This window comes from Leuresthes tenuis, unplaced genomic scaffold (assembly GCF_036924035.1).
Source record: "Leuresthes tenuis unplaced genomic scaffold, fLeuTen1.0.hap1 SCAF_14, whole genome shotgun sequence".
In the NCBI taxonomy this organism is placed as follows: domain Eukaryota; kingdom Metazoa; phylum Chordata; class Actinopteri; order Atheriniformes; family Atherinopsidae; genus Leuresthes; species Leuresthes tenuis.
In genome coordinates, this window is record NW_027325368.1 from 12,172,192 (window position 1) to 12,190,669 (window position 18,478).

At 40.5% G+C, this 18,478-nt stretch overlaps 3 protein-coding genes across 5 annotated transcripts in view; 1 reads left to right on the top strand and 2 right to left on the bottom strand.

Moving 5' to 3' along the window:
* Positions 1 to 1,024: 1,024 nt before the first annotated feature.
* cunh1orf35 (chromosome unknown C1orf35 homolog) lies at positions 1,025 to 5,892 on the bottom strand. The gene is made up of 8 exons (XM_072363485.1): positions 5,314 to 5,892; positions 3,705 to 3,855; positions 3,564 to 3,609; positions 3,395 to 3,477; positions 3,028 to 3,100; positions 2,839 to 2,918; positions 2,560 to 2,685; positions 1,025 to 1,617 (listed from the first exon to the last, which is right to left on the bottom strand). Exons 1-8 carry the CDS (start codon positions 5,408 to 5,410, stop codon positions 1,362 to 1,364), a joined length of 912 nt encoding a protein of 303 aa, XP_072219586.1. The 5' UTR covers positions 5,411 to 5,892; the 3' UTR covers positions 1,025 to 1,361.
* guk1a (guanylate kinase 1a) lies at positions 5,004 to 11,752 on the top strand. Of its 3 annotated transcripts, none has more exons than XM_072363487.1 (7): positions 5,004 to 5,190; positions 8,718 to 8,831; positions 8,950 to 8,991; positions 9,400 to 9,635; positions 9,774 to 9,858; positions 9,954 to 10,039; positions 10,534 to 11,752. In XM_072363487.1, the coding sequence occupies exons 1-7, from the start codon at positions 5,169 to 5,171 to the stop codon at positions 10,570 to 10,572; spliced, it is 624 nt and encodes a 207-aa protein (XP_072219588.1). In that variant the 5' UTR covers positions 5,004 to 5,168; the 3' UTR covers positions 10,573 to 11,752. The 3 variants fall into 3 exon arrangements, with proteins under 3 accessions (XP_072219588.1, XP_072219587.1, XP_072219589.1); XM_072363486.1 differs by lacking the exon at positions 5,004 to 5,190 and adding an exon at positions 5,910 to 6,104; XM_072363488.1 differs by lacking the exon at positions 5,004 to 5,190 and adding an exon at positions 8,113 to 8,137.
* Positions 11,753 to 12,007: 255 nt separating this feature from the next.
* obscnb (obscurin, cytoskeletal calmodulin and titin-interacting RhoGEF b) overlaps positions 12,008 to 18,478 on the bottom strand; it is a 55,541-nt gene continuing 49,070 nt past the window's right edge. Inside the window, exons 78-86 of the mRNA XM_072364197.1 lie at positions 18,314 to 18,472; positions 18,040 to 18,217; positions 17,826 to 17,939; positions 17,546 to 17,713; positions 17,162 to 17,264; positions 16,930 to 17,059; positions 15,414 to 15,507; positions 15,207 to 15,249; positions 12,008 to 14,360 (exon numbers count right to left, since the gene is read on the bottom strand). Of these exons, the coding sequence (XP_072220298.1) occupies positions 13,247 to 14,360; positions 15,207 to 15,249; positions 15,414 to 15,507; positions 16,930 to 17,059; positions 17,162 to 17,264; positions 17,546 to 17,713; positions 17,826 to 17,939; positions 18,040 to 18,217; positions 18,314 to 18,472 (2,103 nt within the window). The 3' untranslated portion in view covers positions 12,008 to 13,246. The remainder of the gene's footprint in view (positions 14,361 to 15,206; positions 15,250 to 15,413; positions 15,508 to 16,929; positions 17,060 to 17,161; positions 17,265 to 17,545; positions 17,714 to 17,825; positions 17,940 to 18,039; positions 18,218 to 18,313; positions 18,473 to 18,478) is intronic.

Here is an 18,478-nt window from a genome sequence, read left to right on the forward strand (position 1 = left end):
ACTCTCGACAATGTAAATGAACTTGAAAGTTTTATGTAATTAAACAGAAGTTCTACATTTAATAAAATGCATAACATTTAATGATGCACCTGCTCAGTGGCTTGTCCAACAGTTTGCCCTGAATTTGGACAACCCTGTTGATTACAATCTCTTGTTATAGATATTATTAGACGTAATCTGGGCCATTAAGAACCCCCTTTCTTTTCAATCTTAGATTTTGGTGATACATTTCAGGAAATACTATGACAAGCCCCAAAAACGTGACCCAACTCACGGGGGCTGTCACAAAGTTACTCGGGAAGAAATATGATGCCCTTAGGTGGTAGAACCACCCAGTACCGAGGGCAGAGTGGTTATGGGGTTAGCACTTTGTGTAAGGGTGGCAATCTGGGACAGCATTCTTGCAGGTTGATTAGGCTGCTATGGTTAATGCGGCCAAGCCTGTAAAACGTGGCAGGAGTGTATGGTAGTTGTGGAAGACAAGGTAGTTTGAGTCTTGGATTCCTCATAGGGTGGCTTTGTGTGGCCTCCCCTCCTGCTGCTTCATCAGCTTGGTTTGTGTGTGGCGGTCTAATGGTCATATAAAAAGGACCAGTCTGGTTTTTATTTAGCACTCTCCTTTAAGAATGCCTTGCTCTTAATTTATTTTATTTTTTTTAAGAGTACCCCCAGGTGGCAACCTGCAGAATCCACTCTTTTAGACATATTGAAGACGAATGCACTCTATTACAACCAGTGGAGAGCATTCAAAAAGTATCTCGGCAGTCGGGGAACCGAAGCTAGAATGACGAAGGTTTAAGAAGCATCGATGAGATACAGTGGAACGGGGGAGACATGACAGGATGAGAAAAACATCTTTGGGGCGTTTTTGAACAAAAACCTATTGTGTCTAAATACAATCTGCTTAATTTCTACTATGAAAAGGGGGCGACAGTATACACACCAGAACTGTATGATGCCTTCTACTGATTAAGCGTGTTTATGTGATAAGTAGTGATGAAATATGCAATGTCTGCAGAAACAGTGGTGTTAAGATCTTTACAGGGATTGTGAGAGGAGTAAAAAGATCAATCAAATTACAGCGATGTGATAGAAACAATGAACAACTTTGGGACATTACAAAATATGTATTATCATTTGACTTAACACACAACCCAAAATAACATAATACACACCAGTGTGACTATCATACAACCAACTTATTGAGAGAATTAGTTCAAGCATGAGGCTAAAATCTGACTCGTCTCCAACCACAAGCTGCCTGCCTGTCCAGGTCACTTGAAGCCCTTATGGCTGGTCAAGCTGTTGTAGAGAGCTCTGTCCGCATCTTTGAACTGGTTTGGGGGTGGGGGGGCAGGACATTAGTCGTCCGAGTCTGTGTCATGGCGCCGCCTGTGGCTTTGTGTGGCACCAGCAGGAGCCTTCTTGTAGATGGCAGGGTTACTGCGAGCTGGAGACCCCCCATCTGAGGAGTCTGTGTCATGCCGCTGTTGTCGATGATGGGGGTGGGAAGGCTGTCGCTCGGCCTTTGCTCCCCCCCTTGAATGGCTGTCATGGGGTCTGGCTCCACTCTGACTATGGTATGATGGATTATGACGATGGTGGTCCTTTTTGTGTCTGAAAAGTAAAAGGAAACAAACACTCAATGAGTGGGGTGTGGTGGGGCTCCGATAAGATGTGCTGAGGCTGGAGAGGAAGCTGCAGTCGTGAGCTTTCTGGTGACATCCACAGAAAACGGCAAAAGGCAGCCGTATAATGAATGCAGCTGGCAGTTGTTTGGACCAAGTTGGCAGTGAAACCTCACATAAATACACCTGTATGTAGCTATCATACCGTATGTTAACTATAGTTTCTACCACATTCCACAAAACACAATAAAACAAATAGCATTATTCAGTCTAGCATCCCCATAACCTTCACCTTTCATACACAGGAAGAAAAAATAAATAAATCACAAATTATTCAGTCATGTACCCCACACTGAAAAGGTAATTCCTCAGATGCTTTAAACAGACGTCTCAGCGCCCCCTAGTGTCGAGACACTGATAAGTAAATCTCAAATATGATTGATTCCAATGTTGACTAACAGCGAAGACTCGGATTTAATTTGAGGGGATGTAATAGAAGAAATTTGTATAACATCAATAAGACATTCATAATAATAAAAATTCATAAGTCATTCTCCATATGTCCGATGAGGCCTTTCTGTTTTTGGGGACTCAACATGAAGTTTACACTTTATATTGAATTCACTGCATTTGCTGTGGTCTGTTTTTGTGGTAGATCTGATCCCATGTTGCAGTTTAACAGCTAAAGCTTTTAAATTAAACTGCCAGTGCTGGAAATAACTGAAAATCAAAATAATTAAGTAATAGGTCACACCTGTCCATAGTTTTGAGTCAATTCATTTGGGTTATTGGAAAACCCTGGTATTAAAAATGTGCACTTTGTACTCATCAAAATCATATAACAGACACTGAATAACAAATAGAAACGGTAAGCTTTTGAAAACAGGCAGCAACTCATGATGTGAAGTTTTAAATAAACAACAGAACCAACCTCTTTCTGTTGTCATTTGAATCAGAGGAGGATGAATCTCTTCTTTGTCTCTTCTTCTTTTTCTCCTTTTTGCTCTTTTTCTCCTTTTTGCTCTTTTTTTCTTTCTTCTTCTTTTTGCTTTCATGCCTGCGGAAATAAAGGTAAAAGCAACAAAGTTTATTCATCATCAAACTAAACAGGGGAAACCAAGGTTAGATTTTTCCTTGAGTCGAGCCAGGGGTTAAATGTTATCCTGTCTGAAACAACGCACAGGTGGTAACTCAAATCATATATTCTCACCTTTGTTCCACCTCTTGTTTTCCAACACTCTCGGATGTTCTTGCGACTGAAGTTTCAGGACAAGTGTCAGTCTTGTGATGCTGGACAGAGAGCATATTTCTTTAAATTACAGTGCCACTTCATTATCTACATCTACATTGGGCATCAGCTTAAATCGCCTAGCACAACTGAAAAGGCAAAAGAACTTACTGTAAAAACCGGCAGGCCCATTTTTACCGCCTCCTTTTCTTTTTGGGTCAGGATTATTTTTCGTGACCCGGCACTTAAGATGGAAACAGTCGAGAAAAACAAACATTTTACAACCACAGTGCATCAACATTAGCAGCTCACTTCCCAACAGTCAAGAGGGTCCTTTTCAAGATGGAGGTAGAGATGCTAGTTTCACATGAATGTTGCTTACACTAAAGATCGAGGTTACAATGTAAACGAACTGAAATCCCTCACACAGTCTCTTTCTTTTTAAGTGTGCATTTAATGTTGTTGTGTTAAGTTGCTTTGTGACAAAGCTGAGAATACTCTGAACAGTGGTTTTATATGTGAACCAGAACATGCTCACCTGGAGCTTCCCAAGCCTGATATACGATCCACATTTTTCTCCTCGCCATCAACCTCTTCCCTCCTGCAAACCTCTACAAGGTCCTGGTGGAGTGAAATAATGTTCAAGTCTTTCAGCCCTTTCAGCGACAGGAGATTCTTTGAAATTGTTCATCAGCTAAGTCACATACCTCCTTAGTCAGGCCAGTTGGTTGTCGCTTTATACTCTTGTGGCCTCTAGATTGTGAATGGAAAAAGTGGTGGGATTCTTTTAATGCTTTAAACTTGCAACATCAAGGAAAATACTTTTATGGGAGATGAGATATACTTACAAGGCAGCCATCAATGCCTCGTGTTCTGCTGCTTTGACTGCAGCAATTTCATCGTCTTTGGTCAAAGCTGTGCCGTCTTTTTTGTTTCTTGCATACCACGTGAGATCTTTGCCTTTCTGCCATCGTCCAACTGGGGCCATCAAGGAGTTCCCTGGAGGCAACAGAGGAAATGATGCTGGTGGGAAAACGGTAGGCTCAGATGTTGATGTTAAAAGTTGATGTGTGTGAATAAGGTTTTCTACCACTTATATTTCCTTTGAATTCTTACATGTTATTCGTTGAAATATTGTATCACTCAGCTTTATTTAGTAAATCGAAACCAACTGCTCCTTATGCTGCAGAAAAAATATTAATGCTCCTTATTAATTTTTCTTGGTGTTTAGATATTTAAGTTAAAAAAGGGCATGCTTTCTAAGACACAAACGTGGGCCCTACATGCAGCTAAAAGTCAGCCATGCAATAATCCAAACAAAAATTAAAGGAGCTTGCAGTAAGTCTGGGTGACAATCTGTGACTTTTAATTTTGTCCAGAACACACGCGTCCAAACAAAGTCCTAAACACTCAGTCAGGTTTTTCTTATCATATTTCATAATCTTTTATACATTTCATTCTTTCGTTTTCACCTTTATTTTCTGCCTGCTATAAAACATTTTTTTCATCTAAAAAACAGAGGAGCTTTTAATGTGTTCTAAACAGTGACTGTTTTCTGATTTATGGACGTCTTCATCAACACCTTTGACCATGATTGACCATGAGCAAAATCAAACAATAATTTTGAGACTAGATTAATTCAGTGTCCACATTTCTGCTCTGGAAATATATATAAATCAACACAGTTGATGAGACAATATCTCATTTCCACATTTAAATATAAAAATCCTAGATAGTTTTTCCTTCATTGTCTGTCTACTGTCAAAATAGTTGTTTTTCAAGACATAAAATTGGACTAAAAGTTGTAGCTTTGTAAAGATGTTGTTCCCTGTTTGACAATTCAAACTCCCTGAAATAGCATAAATTAAAATTAGTTTTGTAGTACAGATTTCCCTTTATGAAGAAGGAAGTTGACATTAATATTTAACTAAGGTTTTTTTTGGAGCATCTTCTTCTCTGAGTCACGTGATGTTTAAACTTCACATTTTTAACATTGCTGCTAACAGGTGCCGATGGGGACTCTCTCGCACGATGTTATCCACAACAGCTGTTTACTCGAGGAGTTCCCCAAAATATAACTTGCCAAGCAAGTTGTGTCAAGTTACTTTTGTCAGCCTTTTATGTCGCATCTCTCGTGGCTGCTACGTAGCTCGTGTTTGGCATGCTGACTTGCTGGCAGCGGTAAGGGCACGGACAGCAGAGAGCCTACGCGTGTCTGCTCAGGAAGGAGGCAATGAGAGAGGGAACCTGCTGTGTGGAGAGTGAAAAACGAGACTAAAACCAAGTCATTAAAGGCGTCCAGACTCTCTGTAATGAGGGACTCTAAATCAAAAGGTATGGGAGAGCTGCATGTGGGGTAACTGTGTGTATTTAGACAGCGGTTTTAAGTATCTTGCTCCATTGTTGGCTAGCTCGCTCTTTGGTTAACGCTGGTAGGGGGCAAGTTCTTATACTTACCCAGATAATTTTCTCTGTGCTTATCGACTTTCACGTCATCCCAGTTAAAGTGGTCCTGGCCTCCTCGTGAGCCTCCAGATCTCGAAGAGCCAAACATTTTTGAGGGTCAAGGTGGAGATATGGGAAAGTTATCTCGCCGTTAGCGTGTGCAGCTAACTTTAGCCAGCATGAGCGGCGTGATTGGTCAGGCCTTCAGCTACCACTCATCCGGGGAGTTCTGTGGTACGTTTAACTTCCCAGTATTGACAATAGCAACGTGTTTCCTGGGAGTGGTGTTTACTTTGGCCACTGACGCTAATTTTGCCCGTTATTTTTAGAAATACCCACAGCGCGCAAGATAAGTGTTCTTGTTAAACAATGGTCAGTTAAAGCTATGCTGCCTGTCTCGTTTAGCTAAGGTTAATAAGCAGCCCCAAACAAAGTTACGTTAAAAATAAAAAGTGCCTCGCCGTCCGCAGATGTATATCCCCATGAAGAAAAACGGCGAAGCTACCTGTCGGTTGTATCAATATAATGAATATACCAGTGTTTTTTACTCTTCTCGAGTTCAGCTAATGCTAAGTTAACTTCACGTTTCCGTGTTTTGTCGCGCGCGCATTCTCGACACTCTTGGACGTAACGTGTCGGTGTTTTGGCCCGCAGTGATGACGTAGACCGCATAGTTTTCTCTAATGGCTCACATAGCTAAGACGCAGGGCAGTGGGGGAAGAAAATCTTCTGGAGACGGTTAAAAAGACTCGGATTAACCCGATTACAGATGTTCATGAGATACTTTGCCAGGCTATTTTCAGGTAGGAATGAGGATATCTGTCTCTCTTTTTTTCTTTACTGATATGTTGTTGCTGTATCGCGGTGTCTGAGCCTGCCATTAATTTTTGTTGCCACTGTTTTGCACGAGAAGATGAGGGGGATAAGTTTAGGCAGTATTACTTGCAGTTGACTCAGAGCTATGTAAGTTCTTTGCTTGATGGGAGCTATGACATATGGCATAAAATGTATTTATCACTCAGGTTGAACCTAATGGTACTGAAGCTAAACACTGTCGTGTATATTATCTGACATGTTCGTGTTTATGTGCCAGGTAATGCCATTGCATTAGTATACACCAGGTGCAAAAGCTCATTGTGTTAAGTTTATAGTCTGATATAGTCATTATAATGCGTTTTGAGTCTTTTCTCACTCAGTTACTAAACAGCCTGTCAGCATTTTTAAACACATTTTTGCAGAAATTATTAATTTTCTGCTATCTGGTTTCTGTTTAAGCTTTTAAAGTTTGAGTCAGCATTTTAATGTAAATCATTACACTTCATTACTCCTAGCTACTCAGAGCTTCCATTTGTATCTGATAAACAATTCTGTCACAGTACTGTAGACACTCGTGATAATAACCATTGTAAGTTATTTTCTCAGTGCTGTGTTTTGACTTCAAACATACAAGTAAGGATGACAAGCTCACACCGTTTGGCAGTGAAAGACGAAAACTGGTTGAACATTAGCCCTCATGCATTGTAAATCACCATGAACTAACAATACTAAAGTTTTTATGTTGCATATGACCTCGTGTGGTGTCCAGCCAACAGCCAAACCCAAATACATGAAGGAAAAACTATCAGCCAAAATACCTTCAGTTATTTATCTTTTCTTTTATATCCTTTCTTTTGAGCTCTTGTTTCAGCTCTTTTCTGACTTCTGAAGCTTAATAGAATTCCCATGACTTCAATTTTGCTTCGAATATCGATCGCGTGAAGCATGTGGTTAACGTCAAGCACGGTGTTGCTCTCAATAAGGGTCAGTCCAGGAGAATTGTTATCTCACATGACCCTCATTTCCTGTCAGGCAGCTCTCTGTTAAGAAGGAAAGGTTGACTCTTGTGTGGGTGTTGGGATTGTTTGTCTCCGAGAGCTTCAGAGGCTTCACCATTAAGAAATTAAAAGTAGAGCTGGATGATTTTCTCTCCTGGGGAAAATGCAGTATTACTTACTCAGGGGCTTGTGGTTAAAATTATTTATGAACACGAGAGTGGAAATGCAGGTTATTCACACAGCTTTTGAATGTTCTAAGTGTTAAGTGTTGGTGTTACACATATACAGTCTTTGATTTAGAAATACATTTCTAAAAAATATCCACGTGGCTGTCATTATTTTTGACTAAATGATTCACCTGAAAAAAATGAATGAATCAAAAAGTAAAAGCCGTCCTAAGAAACACAAAAACAGTTGCAGTTTTCCCCGATCATTTGAGGTCTGCTCAATACCCCGCAGAGAGGCGAGACCTCTTCACTGACTTTTGGAAACAAGGGTTGCTTCACCTTTAGTTACCCTCGTTGCTGTTTGTAGGCTTTTAAGGGGCAGTGGAGAATCATTTTCACCTGCAAATAAAATACCTCAATGCAGATTGGCACTTTTTTTCTCTGCTATTTAAAGGATGTGCTTAAACCCAGATTATACATAATTTAATTTCATATAGTGGCTTAATCTTTATTTTATTTTTTTCATTCATAATTTTTATGAAATTTGTTGCATTTCATTCGCTTAATGGAATCTATCCTTTTTTTTTTTAACTTCCCAATTCATCTGTTACTAATATAACGGTTTATTTTAGTTTGGTTTCTTAAGTACCTTTACAGCACAGAGATGGCTGTTTTCTTGCATCAGATATCTGTCGATGTTATCAAAAACCAACCAATGGCTGACGAGAAGCCGCAGCCTGCCCTCTTACTCTCTCTCCTCCCCTCTGCTGTCACACTCAGTCTTCTGGTACATATTCAAACCCTCTCTGTTGACTCGGTTTCCTCGTCTTTCCTCGCTGTGTGTTTTGAAGGAAGGTAAGGAGGAATGCCGCTGGCGTTATTTTTACTTTCGCTTTAAGCAGCCTCACTTAAAAAAAAGAAAAACTATGAGTGAAACAGACGAGTCAACACAGGATTAAATAATAATACTTAAAAAAAAGGATTGATGAGAAATGGGAAGTTCTTCACTCAAGAGCTTTTTCGGCTTTTAAATGTCTGCTTGATGTAGCGTTTGGGCGTTATGACTTGCAGGTTGCGTCAGTCTTTATCGGCTGTATCTCTCTCTTAGCCTCTTGTAGTGCGCTATCTTTCTGCCGCCACATTCAGACTAAGACTCTCCAATTAGTGACTATTATTGTTCCTCGTGCTCGGTGGTAACTTTGCGCCTTGTTTAAGCATCTCTCTACCTCTGCTCTTGTGGCAGATGAAGTTCTGGCTATGTAATTTTTTTTTTTAAATAACTTTTCTCATCCCACACTGTGGTTTTTATTATTGAAAGACTGATTTAGCTTCTGTGGTGACTCATGTAAGTTTCCAGTGATGATGTGTCATTCCTCCTGCCACACCCACTTGTTTCCTATAATGAACTGCAATCCTTTCTCCGCTCGCCTTTCAGCTATGGCTGGACCCAGGCCTGTGGTGTTTAGCGGCCCGTCGGGGGCGGGAAAGAGCACTCTGCTGAAAAAGCTCATGGAAGAGTATAACAGCGTCTTCGGCTTCAGCGTGTCCCGTAAGTGTGCCTCTCTGTGTCCTCGAAATCAAAACATTCAGCCTGGATTCTCCTTAGTGATGAAAGCAGCTCTCGATTTCATCAGAGAAGGTAATTCAAATATCTTTTGTCCGCTCAGATACAACAAGAAATCCTCGACCTGGCGAAGAGAACGGCAGAGGTACAGCATCCCTCTATCGAGATTACAACAGCATCTCACAACATTGTGGGGGAAAAAACCTTGAGCCGCCCCTCATTTCTGTATATTCTGCAAAGGAAGCAGCGATTTATTGAAACCTGCAACGTGATTGGAAATCCTCTGTGGTTTTCAGGCCTGACACTTCTTGAGGTGAAGTGAATAAGCAGCAAATGTCCAAACAAAAAAAAACTCTGAAAGACCTTCAGAAAGCCTGGAGAACTATTGTTCATGGCCACTTTAAAGGATTAGAAGAAAGTGGCTCTTTGGAAGCTAAATATAAAGAGATGAGAGACGGCTCAGGACAGTATGGGATTGTCTCCTACAGCGTTGTTGGTTTCTTCATGTGTTTCCTCTGTGTCTCCTCTCCTCCTCTTTATTTTGGGCTGTCAGATTATCATTACGTTACACGCGAGGAGATGCAGGCGAGCATCGACAACGGCGACTTCATCGAGAATGCAGAGTTTTCCGGAAATCTGTACGGGACGAGTAAAGCTGCCGTCCAAGCCGTCCAAGCCAAGAACCTCATCTGTATACTTGACATCGACATGCAGGGTGTGAAGAACATCAAAAGGACAGACCTGAACCCCATCTACGTCTCCATCCAGCCGCCATCAATGGAAGTCCTGGTGAGCATCGAGGGGGGAGGCACGTGAAGGAGTTCACAGGCTCAACGTTTGTGCACATCGTGCCAGTTTTCCAGCAAAAGTCCTGCTAATAATTCTGAGAAACCTCTCTGAATGCCTCCTGTGGTTTTCTTGTTTCAGGAAAAACGTTTAAGAGAGAGAAAAACGGAGTCCGAGGAGAGCCTCCAGAAGCGTTTACAAGCAGCCAAGGTGGACATGGAGTTGAGTAAGTTGTGGTTCACTTACAACGGTTCAAAATGGAAAAAAATCAACTAAAAAGATCCTTAGATCATGACTAAGTATGATTATGTTTTCCTCTAGGTAAAGAACCCGGTGTGTTTGATGTCATCATTGTCAATAATAATTTGCAAGATGCTTATGGGAATTTAAAACAAGCTCTTCTTGAGGTGAGTTACACATGTAATTACACAGATTCAGCACGCAGTTTTCAATAAACATTTAAACACTTATACGCTTATATAGAGAATAGTCAGTTAAAGGTATACTACACGACCTTGGAAAGAGGACCAGCTGAACGAATGGGCCTTTAATGAATGGTCTAATTCCCAATGTGGTTCCTCTCACAGCTTTAATGAGGGCGTGTAAGAACACGCACACTTGGGGGCTGGTGTCAGCTCATAAGGAAGCAGATGATTTTCACAGGTGCAGCTGAGAAAGTTGGCACGTATCCTAACGCCATTAAGATATTAAGGATCAGCAAATTCACAAATGGTCTCATGGAAAAAGATTTAAATTTAGATTATAAAAAATGTCCACGCATCGGTCCAGGTATGGTCCTCAACGTAAAATTTATTGTGCATCGTTAAAAGTTTGGAGGACTCTGGCTCTGTATTCACTACTAATACTAATACTTTTTCTTTCTTTCTTTCTTTCTCTTTAGGAAATTAACAAGGTGAAGAAAATTGACACATCTTCATAGAAGGCAGCATCCACTCCTCACAAAACAGCAGACCTCCATTCCATTCCTGTACATTCCCTCAGATGGCAGTCAGCGAAGCTCAGACAGCAAACCTTATTGTATCTACAAATATGTCGGTTTTACACTGTGTTTTGAAGTACTTATTGCTTTAGTGGATTTTTTTCTTTTCTTTTTAAAGATATATATATTTTTTATTTTAACGCGTATGGGGGAAAAAAAAAAAAAAAGCTTGGATACTTGGATAATTCTTACTTGAAGTGCGACCTGCTTGGTCTACAGTAAGCACTCTGTTGGACAGAATTGACTGCGGACAGATGGACTGCGGGCAACCTGCTCGCTCACCTAACATGACTCATTCCATCATGCGGACAAACCGGTCTCTCGAGGGTATAAAGAAGCAAAAAGAAAACAAGTGCATCTGGTTTGTTGGTTTGTGGCAACGAACAGAGCTATTTTCTTCACCCTGAAGGATTTCTTTTTTTTTTGTGTGTTCTGTGTTTGTTGTGAAATGGATTGTTATCAGGACAGTGAGATGTGCTGGCGTCGGTTAGTTTAATAGTAAAACTCATCTCTTAAAAAAAAAATAATAATGTGGCGGCTTTAAACTTTTAAGGAGTGCATCCGGGTCAGCCGTACTCTAAAGCTAACTAAAGTTATTCCAATGTGGAAGGAAAATCTTTTGTTTTAAAGGTTTTTGTGAATCGTCAGAGAACAATGTGTTGGCATCATTGCAGTTTTGTTTTCTGGATTTTGTTGGGTTCGAGTAAGATTACATCCCATCGTGAAGGTAGAAGTTTTCCTTGCAACAAAACCAATGCTACATTTTTTTTTAAAAATTTTACTTTGAAAGCGGGTGAGGCGGAACATACAATGAAACTGTTTATTCACAGTTGTAAATTTGTATAACTTTTATATATATCGTGTAACATTATCACTTTGCAGCTTCGCCTGTAGAGTAAATGACGCTCAGTAGGCTGTTTTGCTTCCTGCTAAAAGAAGAGCTCTGAAATGAAATGACATGTTTGTGCTTTTAGAATATTGCCTAAAATAAAGCACAACGTGGACAATAACATTAAGACATTTCTATATGTTAAACATATATAATTTGTCATTCTGTTTCTTTCAACATCTCAAGTTTGTTTGTATTAAAAGGACCGAAACCATTGGATTCAGTCACCTTAACATCGATTATTTTGTGTTCCTGCTATTGGCATATTACAGCGGTTAATATTAAATGCCTGCAGTCCTCTATTTGCCGTTTATAACTCAACCTGCTTTTATAAAACGTGCTTGTGGAAAAAAAACGGTGTATTTCACCTGTGCATTCAGCCTCTTCACAGTGAACTGTGTCATGTGTTAAAACTTCAATAAAACGTTTCAGCACCAAACTGCATCATTGCATGTGGCCACAGGAAGAGATCATGACAGAAGCAGGTTATATGAAGTATTTGCAATACATTTATTTAATTCAACACTTTGTATTCCACCACATTTTTGTCCAAAACAACACATGTAAAGTACAAGCAATTACAATCTATTAGTGCTTTAATAATATTACATAAGGTACTCTTTGTAAATGACACCCTCCTGCTACACAAAGCCCACACATCTGTAAGGAGGAAGTTATTTTACTCGCTTTTTAACAGCACAGAGAAGGTAGTAAATTCTGTGAGCTCCAGTACTTTTGCACTTGAATAGGTGATAATAGTTCTGGTTACTCGTCTGCTTTAGAAAAAGCAATACATGCAGTCACTCGTCTAAATATTTGTCACTTACACATGAATACATCCCTGTGATATTGCAGGTAAAAAAAATATCACTGCATCAACAGACACAAAATGTCTAAATAGATTAGAAAATTCAGTCGATAACTGACGGCGGGAGCGTCTGCTTCTCATAGGATGTGTTTGAAAAACAGGATGCTGGCTCCCCACCCAAAGGATCGGTCTACAGAGGCGTAATAATTGTTATAACTGCTCGCCAATGAATCACTCAAACGCAAACAGAAAATCATTATCGTGTCATTTGCAGATCAGTGATTAGACTTAAACGAAAGTGAGCAACACGGAAACAAACACCTTTTAAACTGCAATGTTTTCTGCTCAAGGAATCCAAGACACTGTAAACTGCAAGATTTCTGAAATGTACAAAAGTAAAGCTGAGAAAATATATAACTATTGGCGTATCAATACAGCTATATTACCTCTTATTTTACTATGGATAATGCCTTGATCAGTTAATATTGGCAAGTTCAGGATTCTTTTTTTCAAAGACGTATACATAACAAAAACATATGATAAAACCGACAAGCAGATAAATGTCAAACCCTAATTAGCTGACTTTACCCACCCAAACTTCATACAGCATATGTCTGCATTTAGCAGCTGAAAGAACAGAGAGAGACTGAAGCCTGCTTAAAGTGACATAATTAACCATTTAAATGACAGTTTCCAACAATCTAGGCTGAAGAGGCCCTCGGACTCCAACCATTTGTTACTAAAACAACTCCGTGGATGAGACTGTTTTTGGATTGACTGCTTCAAAATGGAATGGTTTGTCAAATGTAGCAGATGTATCTATGGGTTAGGAGTTGGCTTTTTTCTTCCTTTTTTTTTGTAAGTTGAAATTAACCTAATTAAGACTAAGAGGGTTTGTGATACTGAGTCAAATGTGTTTACTTGTTCTGATAGAGATTATCTCCAATTTGAAGAGTGACAGGGTTGCCAACTGATGTGTAACCGTAGGTCTGAGTGGACACTTTGGTTTTAAAGCTTTGCTGCCCGCTCTCAACTCTCTGTACCTCTGAGCAGTATGACGGCTTCACCTCCAGCTTTGCGTGGCTCACTTGGATTGGGATTTGCCTCTCAGTCCTTTGACAAGCTTCACTGGCTTGTGGGGAGGCAGATGAGAAGAGGTTGCTGGAGAGATGCTCCCTGAAGCGACTGAAGAAGCCGCTCCTCTGCCTTGGCACCACATCAGGCCGCCCCACGTTGAGAAGCACTGGCTGTCCCACTCTGGACCCGCCTATCTCCCTCTGGAGCACAGAGATCTCACAGGGCTTTTCATCAGCAACATGGTGGGCATTAGACAAACCATAATTCTCTCCTTCCTGAGGGATATAATCCTCCAAGTCCCCCAGGGTCAAAATACGATCTCCTTGTTTCAGGATCATGGGCTCCTGCTTTCTGCATGGATCACATTCATTATCGTCATCATCAGGTTCAAAGATGACGGTTTGCTGATCATCTAGGTCATCACTGTCTTCTCCAGACAATGTAAGGATAGATGAGAGCTCATGTGGCTCTGCAGAAGCAGAGGCAGAGGCAGCTTGAGACTCCTCTTCCTCCCAGGAGACTGACTGGCTGCTGATGTCTCCCTGGAGATGTGCTCGTGTTTGTTCCACCAGCTTGTTGTTGGAATTGTTTGCATTCGGGTTTTCCATGGGAGACCTCTTGGGTCTTGAGGAGGCGGCTGAACGATCAGACCCCGCTGGTGAGATTCCTCTCCTCCTGGACAGCCTTGGAGACTTATTGACCTTATACTCGATGACTTCCTCTACTTCAACCCATCTGGGCTTGCTCTCCACTGACTTGGCTTCAGTGCCCTCTGGCTGAGTAACATAGAGGGTTGGGATGGTGGTCTTCCTTGGCGTTGGCATCCTCCTCGGCCTGGTTGTAGGGGGCTCAGGGGTGGAAGTCTCAGAGCGGTGGGCACCAGCAAGAGTGAAGCCGGGGGATCTGTGCCTCCTCATACGTGGGTTCTTCACTACAGTGGTAATAGTCTCCTCACTGGAATAAATGCAGTCATTACTAGAGCTACAGACAAAGATCTGTAAAAAATGATATACTGTATGCAGATTTCACACTGATGATCGAAAATGGAAGACTTAGATGGCCACTCGTAAATTATCAATACAAGTGACTCAGTGATGAAAAAAACAAATAAGGAAAAAGAGACTCCACAAAAAAAAAATAAAAGGGAAAGCTTGATGATAATTATGCATGAATTATGTACAAACTGTTGCATTCAGACACATACTGCTCTCCGTACTGCTCAATGTTAAAATATCTGGCACATCCATGAACATATATTACATGTCTGTCCGTCCTGAAAGGAAAAAATATTCTCCACAGCTCTGGCAGATCTTTCTTCTTCTAAGTTATACCTTGAGGTAAACATATGATTAGTGAATCTGGACATCATAAATAAAACTGACTTCACTTGAAGTCTTGGACTTAATTAGAGCTGTGTGATAAGCTGCAGTGATAAAGATGTCAGTTAAGGGCAGCACCCTGATGAAAACAACCCCTCCCTTCATCATCCTTGTGATAAAATCCCTTAGCGTTCAGCCTTTAAATACTACACAATGCAAAGAGAGGCACACACGTATAGTGCTACAAATCTAGTTTTAGCTCATATTTTCTAATAGGAAGAATTATCTACACAGCTGCTGACAACTGCAGATGAACTCTATTCTGAAACAAAAATGTTTCATTATGTTGATATATCACCAAGCAGTTAAATATGCATTACGCATATGTTAATTTGGATTTTGTAGCATTGTCTATAAGATGTAATCATGGTACATAGACATGCTTTCTGCAAATCTGGCATTTATGACGAATCACACTTACATGATGATGGTTTTTCTTGGTATTTTAGTCTCCTGTTCAGTGACTAGAAAAAAGAGAAAAAGAGAGAGCAAATAGAATTTAAAAAGCTTAAACATTATAGAGTATACAGTGTGTCAACTTATTGTGCATCCTTAAAACAACCAAAATAACAATTAATTAGTTTACTTATTCAACAATGAATGAAAAAAACCTTGTTTGAGTCCTTACCTTCAATGGTGATGGCCTGCTCACCAGTGCGAGGCACAGCAGAGGGGGGGACTAAATCAGCAGCACACTTTGCACTGCCCAGGCGGTTAGACAGCTGGCAACAGCAGGAATATATTTTTAGACTATTAATATGACTTCCTGCTGCTAACTGATATCAAATATCTTCAAACCAGTTACAAGACCACAATAAAATCTCCCCTCAATGACCCACAATGGCAACGGGGTATCAGTTGCTAAAACTAATAAAACATAAAAACTGAAATGACTCATTTACAAAAGGATTCAGGCCCTATACAGTAGGGCTACACATTGTGGTCAGATGTATTCTCATTGCTTTTATTCCATGGGACGAGTCTTAAAACTGACAGAGGTCTACCTGTAGTAAAGTAAGGGGGTTGGACATAAGTTACTGATCACATCATGACATGTTATTGGTCACATGTCCACATGTTCAGATAAAGCCTACATTTCAGCAATGAAGTCCAAAGAACTCTCTTTTGATCTTAACTAAAAAAAAAAAAACAGTGGCGAGGCATAGATGAGGACAAGAAAATAAACCACCAGGAAACTGAGCAAGTAGGTCAATGTGGCCAGAGACCCGGTGGTCACTTGAACAAACCTTCAGAAATTCTCTACAGAGATGGAGGACACATGGACAGGCAGAGGGAGAACCATCTCAGCAGCACCTCACGACTATGGCCTTGATACTAAAGAAACTACACAGAGGCCACTAAGTAAAGGACATGTGACTGCTTGGAGTTTGTCAGATAGCTTTGAAACAATTCCAGGAGTGCAAGGATTCATCTGATGGATACCATCCCAACGGTGAGGCATAACAGAGGCACCATCAAACTACGTGATTGATTCTTAGCAGTAGGTACCTGGTGACTGGTCACAAATGAGGAAAGAATCAAATATTACTCAAGAAGACCTGCAATGACCTGTGACTTGAGAAGTGGTTCACTTTTAAGAAAGACAGTAAGACAAAGCTTACGGCCAAGACAATACTGAAGTGGTGTTAAACTGTCCTCGTGGGTCTCAGCCAAAGCCTCTACTCGAAAATCATAATAAAATAAAAATAATGTTTGTGGGCATACTTGAAGATGGGAGTTCACAGAAGTATCCCATCCAATCTGCCCAAGCTTGATAAGCTCTACCAGCAAAAGTGGAATAAACTAACTGAAGTAAGCTGTGAAGACTCCCTAAAGAAGACTAAAAGGTGTAATTTCTGTCAGAGGAGCTTCTACAAAATACTGAGTTATGGGCCAGAAAACTTCTGTAAATAAGAAAATTCAGTTTTTGATCTTAAATAAATTAGCAAAAATGTCTAAAACATTTTTTTTCTTTGTCATTATGGGTTTTGACAGTTAGTTTGACATTTACAAGACTATTCATTTAAAAAAGTAAAATAACTGCTCATGTGGCATATACACTCTAAATTCTATACAATATATAGAATTTAGAGTGTATATATCAAAATATAATATTGTGATGGTACTGAATGCTTTAGACAAACCTCGCACTCGTAGTGTCCAAGGTCTCTCTCTGTCAGGTTTTTTACAACCAGAACCAGAACCCCACTACGGAGTTCAGTGTAGGTTTGATACTTTTCCTGGTCAGTCAGCAGCCTGCCGTCCTTGAACCACCTTAAACAGGAAGACAAAGCCAAAGGGCAAAGGATAAATAATTAGAGTGAATTTTCTGAGAGGAAGAATCAACAGTAGCAAATGGAAGTAAGACAGTCATACCTTATCTTGGGGCTGGGAGCACTTTGTATTACACAGGTAAACTGGGCATCTTCACCGGCAACAAAAACGGCGTTCCTCATTTTATTCACAAAACGAGGAGGTACTGAAAGAACCACGTAGAGGCCAATTACATGATTATAGATTAGAGAGCTTAATCATGTGGAAATAGTAATTAGGTGGTAATCTCTGAAGCAGCAGAATTAATATCAGTATGTTTTTGATAACGCATTAAATGAGCACAGGTGACTCGGGTGATGAAGCAGATGGTCTGTTAAGGGAAAAACACTCCTTGGGCCAGACACTGAAGCCAAAGAGGCTCTCAGTGGTAGGTAAGCAGCCTGCATGGCAGCTTTGCAACGACAGTGTGTGTCACATGTCACTTACCCTGAACAGTGATTTTTCCAAGAGTACTAGCATTGCCTGCTGAGCTTGTGGCAAAGCACATGTATTGGCCAGAATCATCTGCAGTCATATTATCCAGGATCAGAGTGCAGGAACCATCAGGGTCCTCAATAATGATGTGATGAGGATCTGCCTCGACTGTGCGTCCATCTACATCCAACAAGTAGACAAAAAAATGGATTAAACAGTTATTCGGCGGTCTATTTGTTTGTATATTGTGAGGCAGTGCAGATGACTAAAAAACAATGAGCAAACTTCTCACCTTTATACCAGGTGATCACAGGTTTGGGCACTCCAGTGGCTTTGCAGGCTAGTTTAACTGTCTGGCCCAACTCTGCTGTGCAGTTTGCCAAAATTTCTTCAAAATCAGGGGGACCTGGAAAAGGATTTGAACCACAAAAGCCAGTGTATGAAATGATCAAAATATGACAACAAATTAAAAGAAAAAAGTGAGCTATTATGTAAATCCCACTCACTCCAAGCAGGCATGCTGTATCGCTGCTGCAGTTCTCGGAAGTCTCTCAGCCACGAGTTCTTGATGGTAACAGTTCGGGCCTGTAAAGTATATTTTCTCACAGAGTCCTCTCGTTCGTGCCAGATTTCAAAGGCACGATCATCTCCCTCCACTGTTTCATTCACATCAATGTTATTCAACTGCAATGGGAGGAAGAATGCAAAGAACATTCAGGCTGCTTAACTTAGAATAGAATGTAATCATAGTAAAAGAAGTGATCATATCAAAGTGCGCACCTTCATCATGTTCTTAAAAACATATGCTTGTGTATCAGTGTTGCTGTCTCTCTTGGGTTTGCAGATAATACAATAGTTCCTAAAGAGGAAGACGTGTCGATGGTGACCTCTAGAGGATGTTCTAATTCCAGGAGCTCCTTCCCAGACTTGGAATGGACCCTAGTC

Coding starts and splice junctions, on each gene's coding strand:
- cunh1orf35 (XM_072363485.1), bottom strand. CDS start 5,410: ATGTTTGGCTCTTCGAGATCTGGAGGCTCACGAGGAGGCCAGGACCAC. Junction 3,610..3,704: donor GAGGCATTGATGGCTGCCTT/GTAAGTATATCT, acceptor TTCACAATCTAG/AGGCCACAAGAGTATAAAGC. Junction 3,478..3,563: donor CAACTGGCCTGACTAAGGAG/GTATGTGACTTA, acceptor TCACTCCACCAG/GACCTTGTAGAGGTTTGCAG.
- guk1a (XM_072363486.1), top strand. CDS start 6,071: ATGTTCATGAGATACTTTGCCAGGCTATTTTCAG. Junction 6,105..8,717: donor CTTTGCCAGGCTATTTTCAG/GTAGGAATGAGG, acceptor CTCGCCTTTCAG/CTATGGCTGGACCCAGGCCT. Junction 8,992..9,399: donor TGGCGAAGAGAACGGCAGAG/GTACAGCATCCC, acceptor TTGGGCTGTCAG/ATTATCATTACGTTACACGC.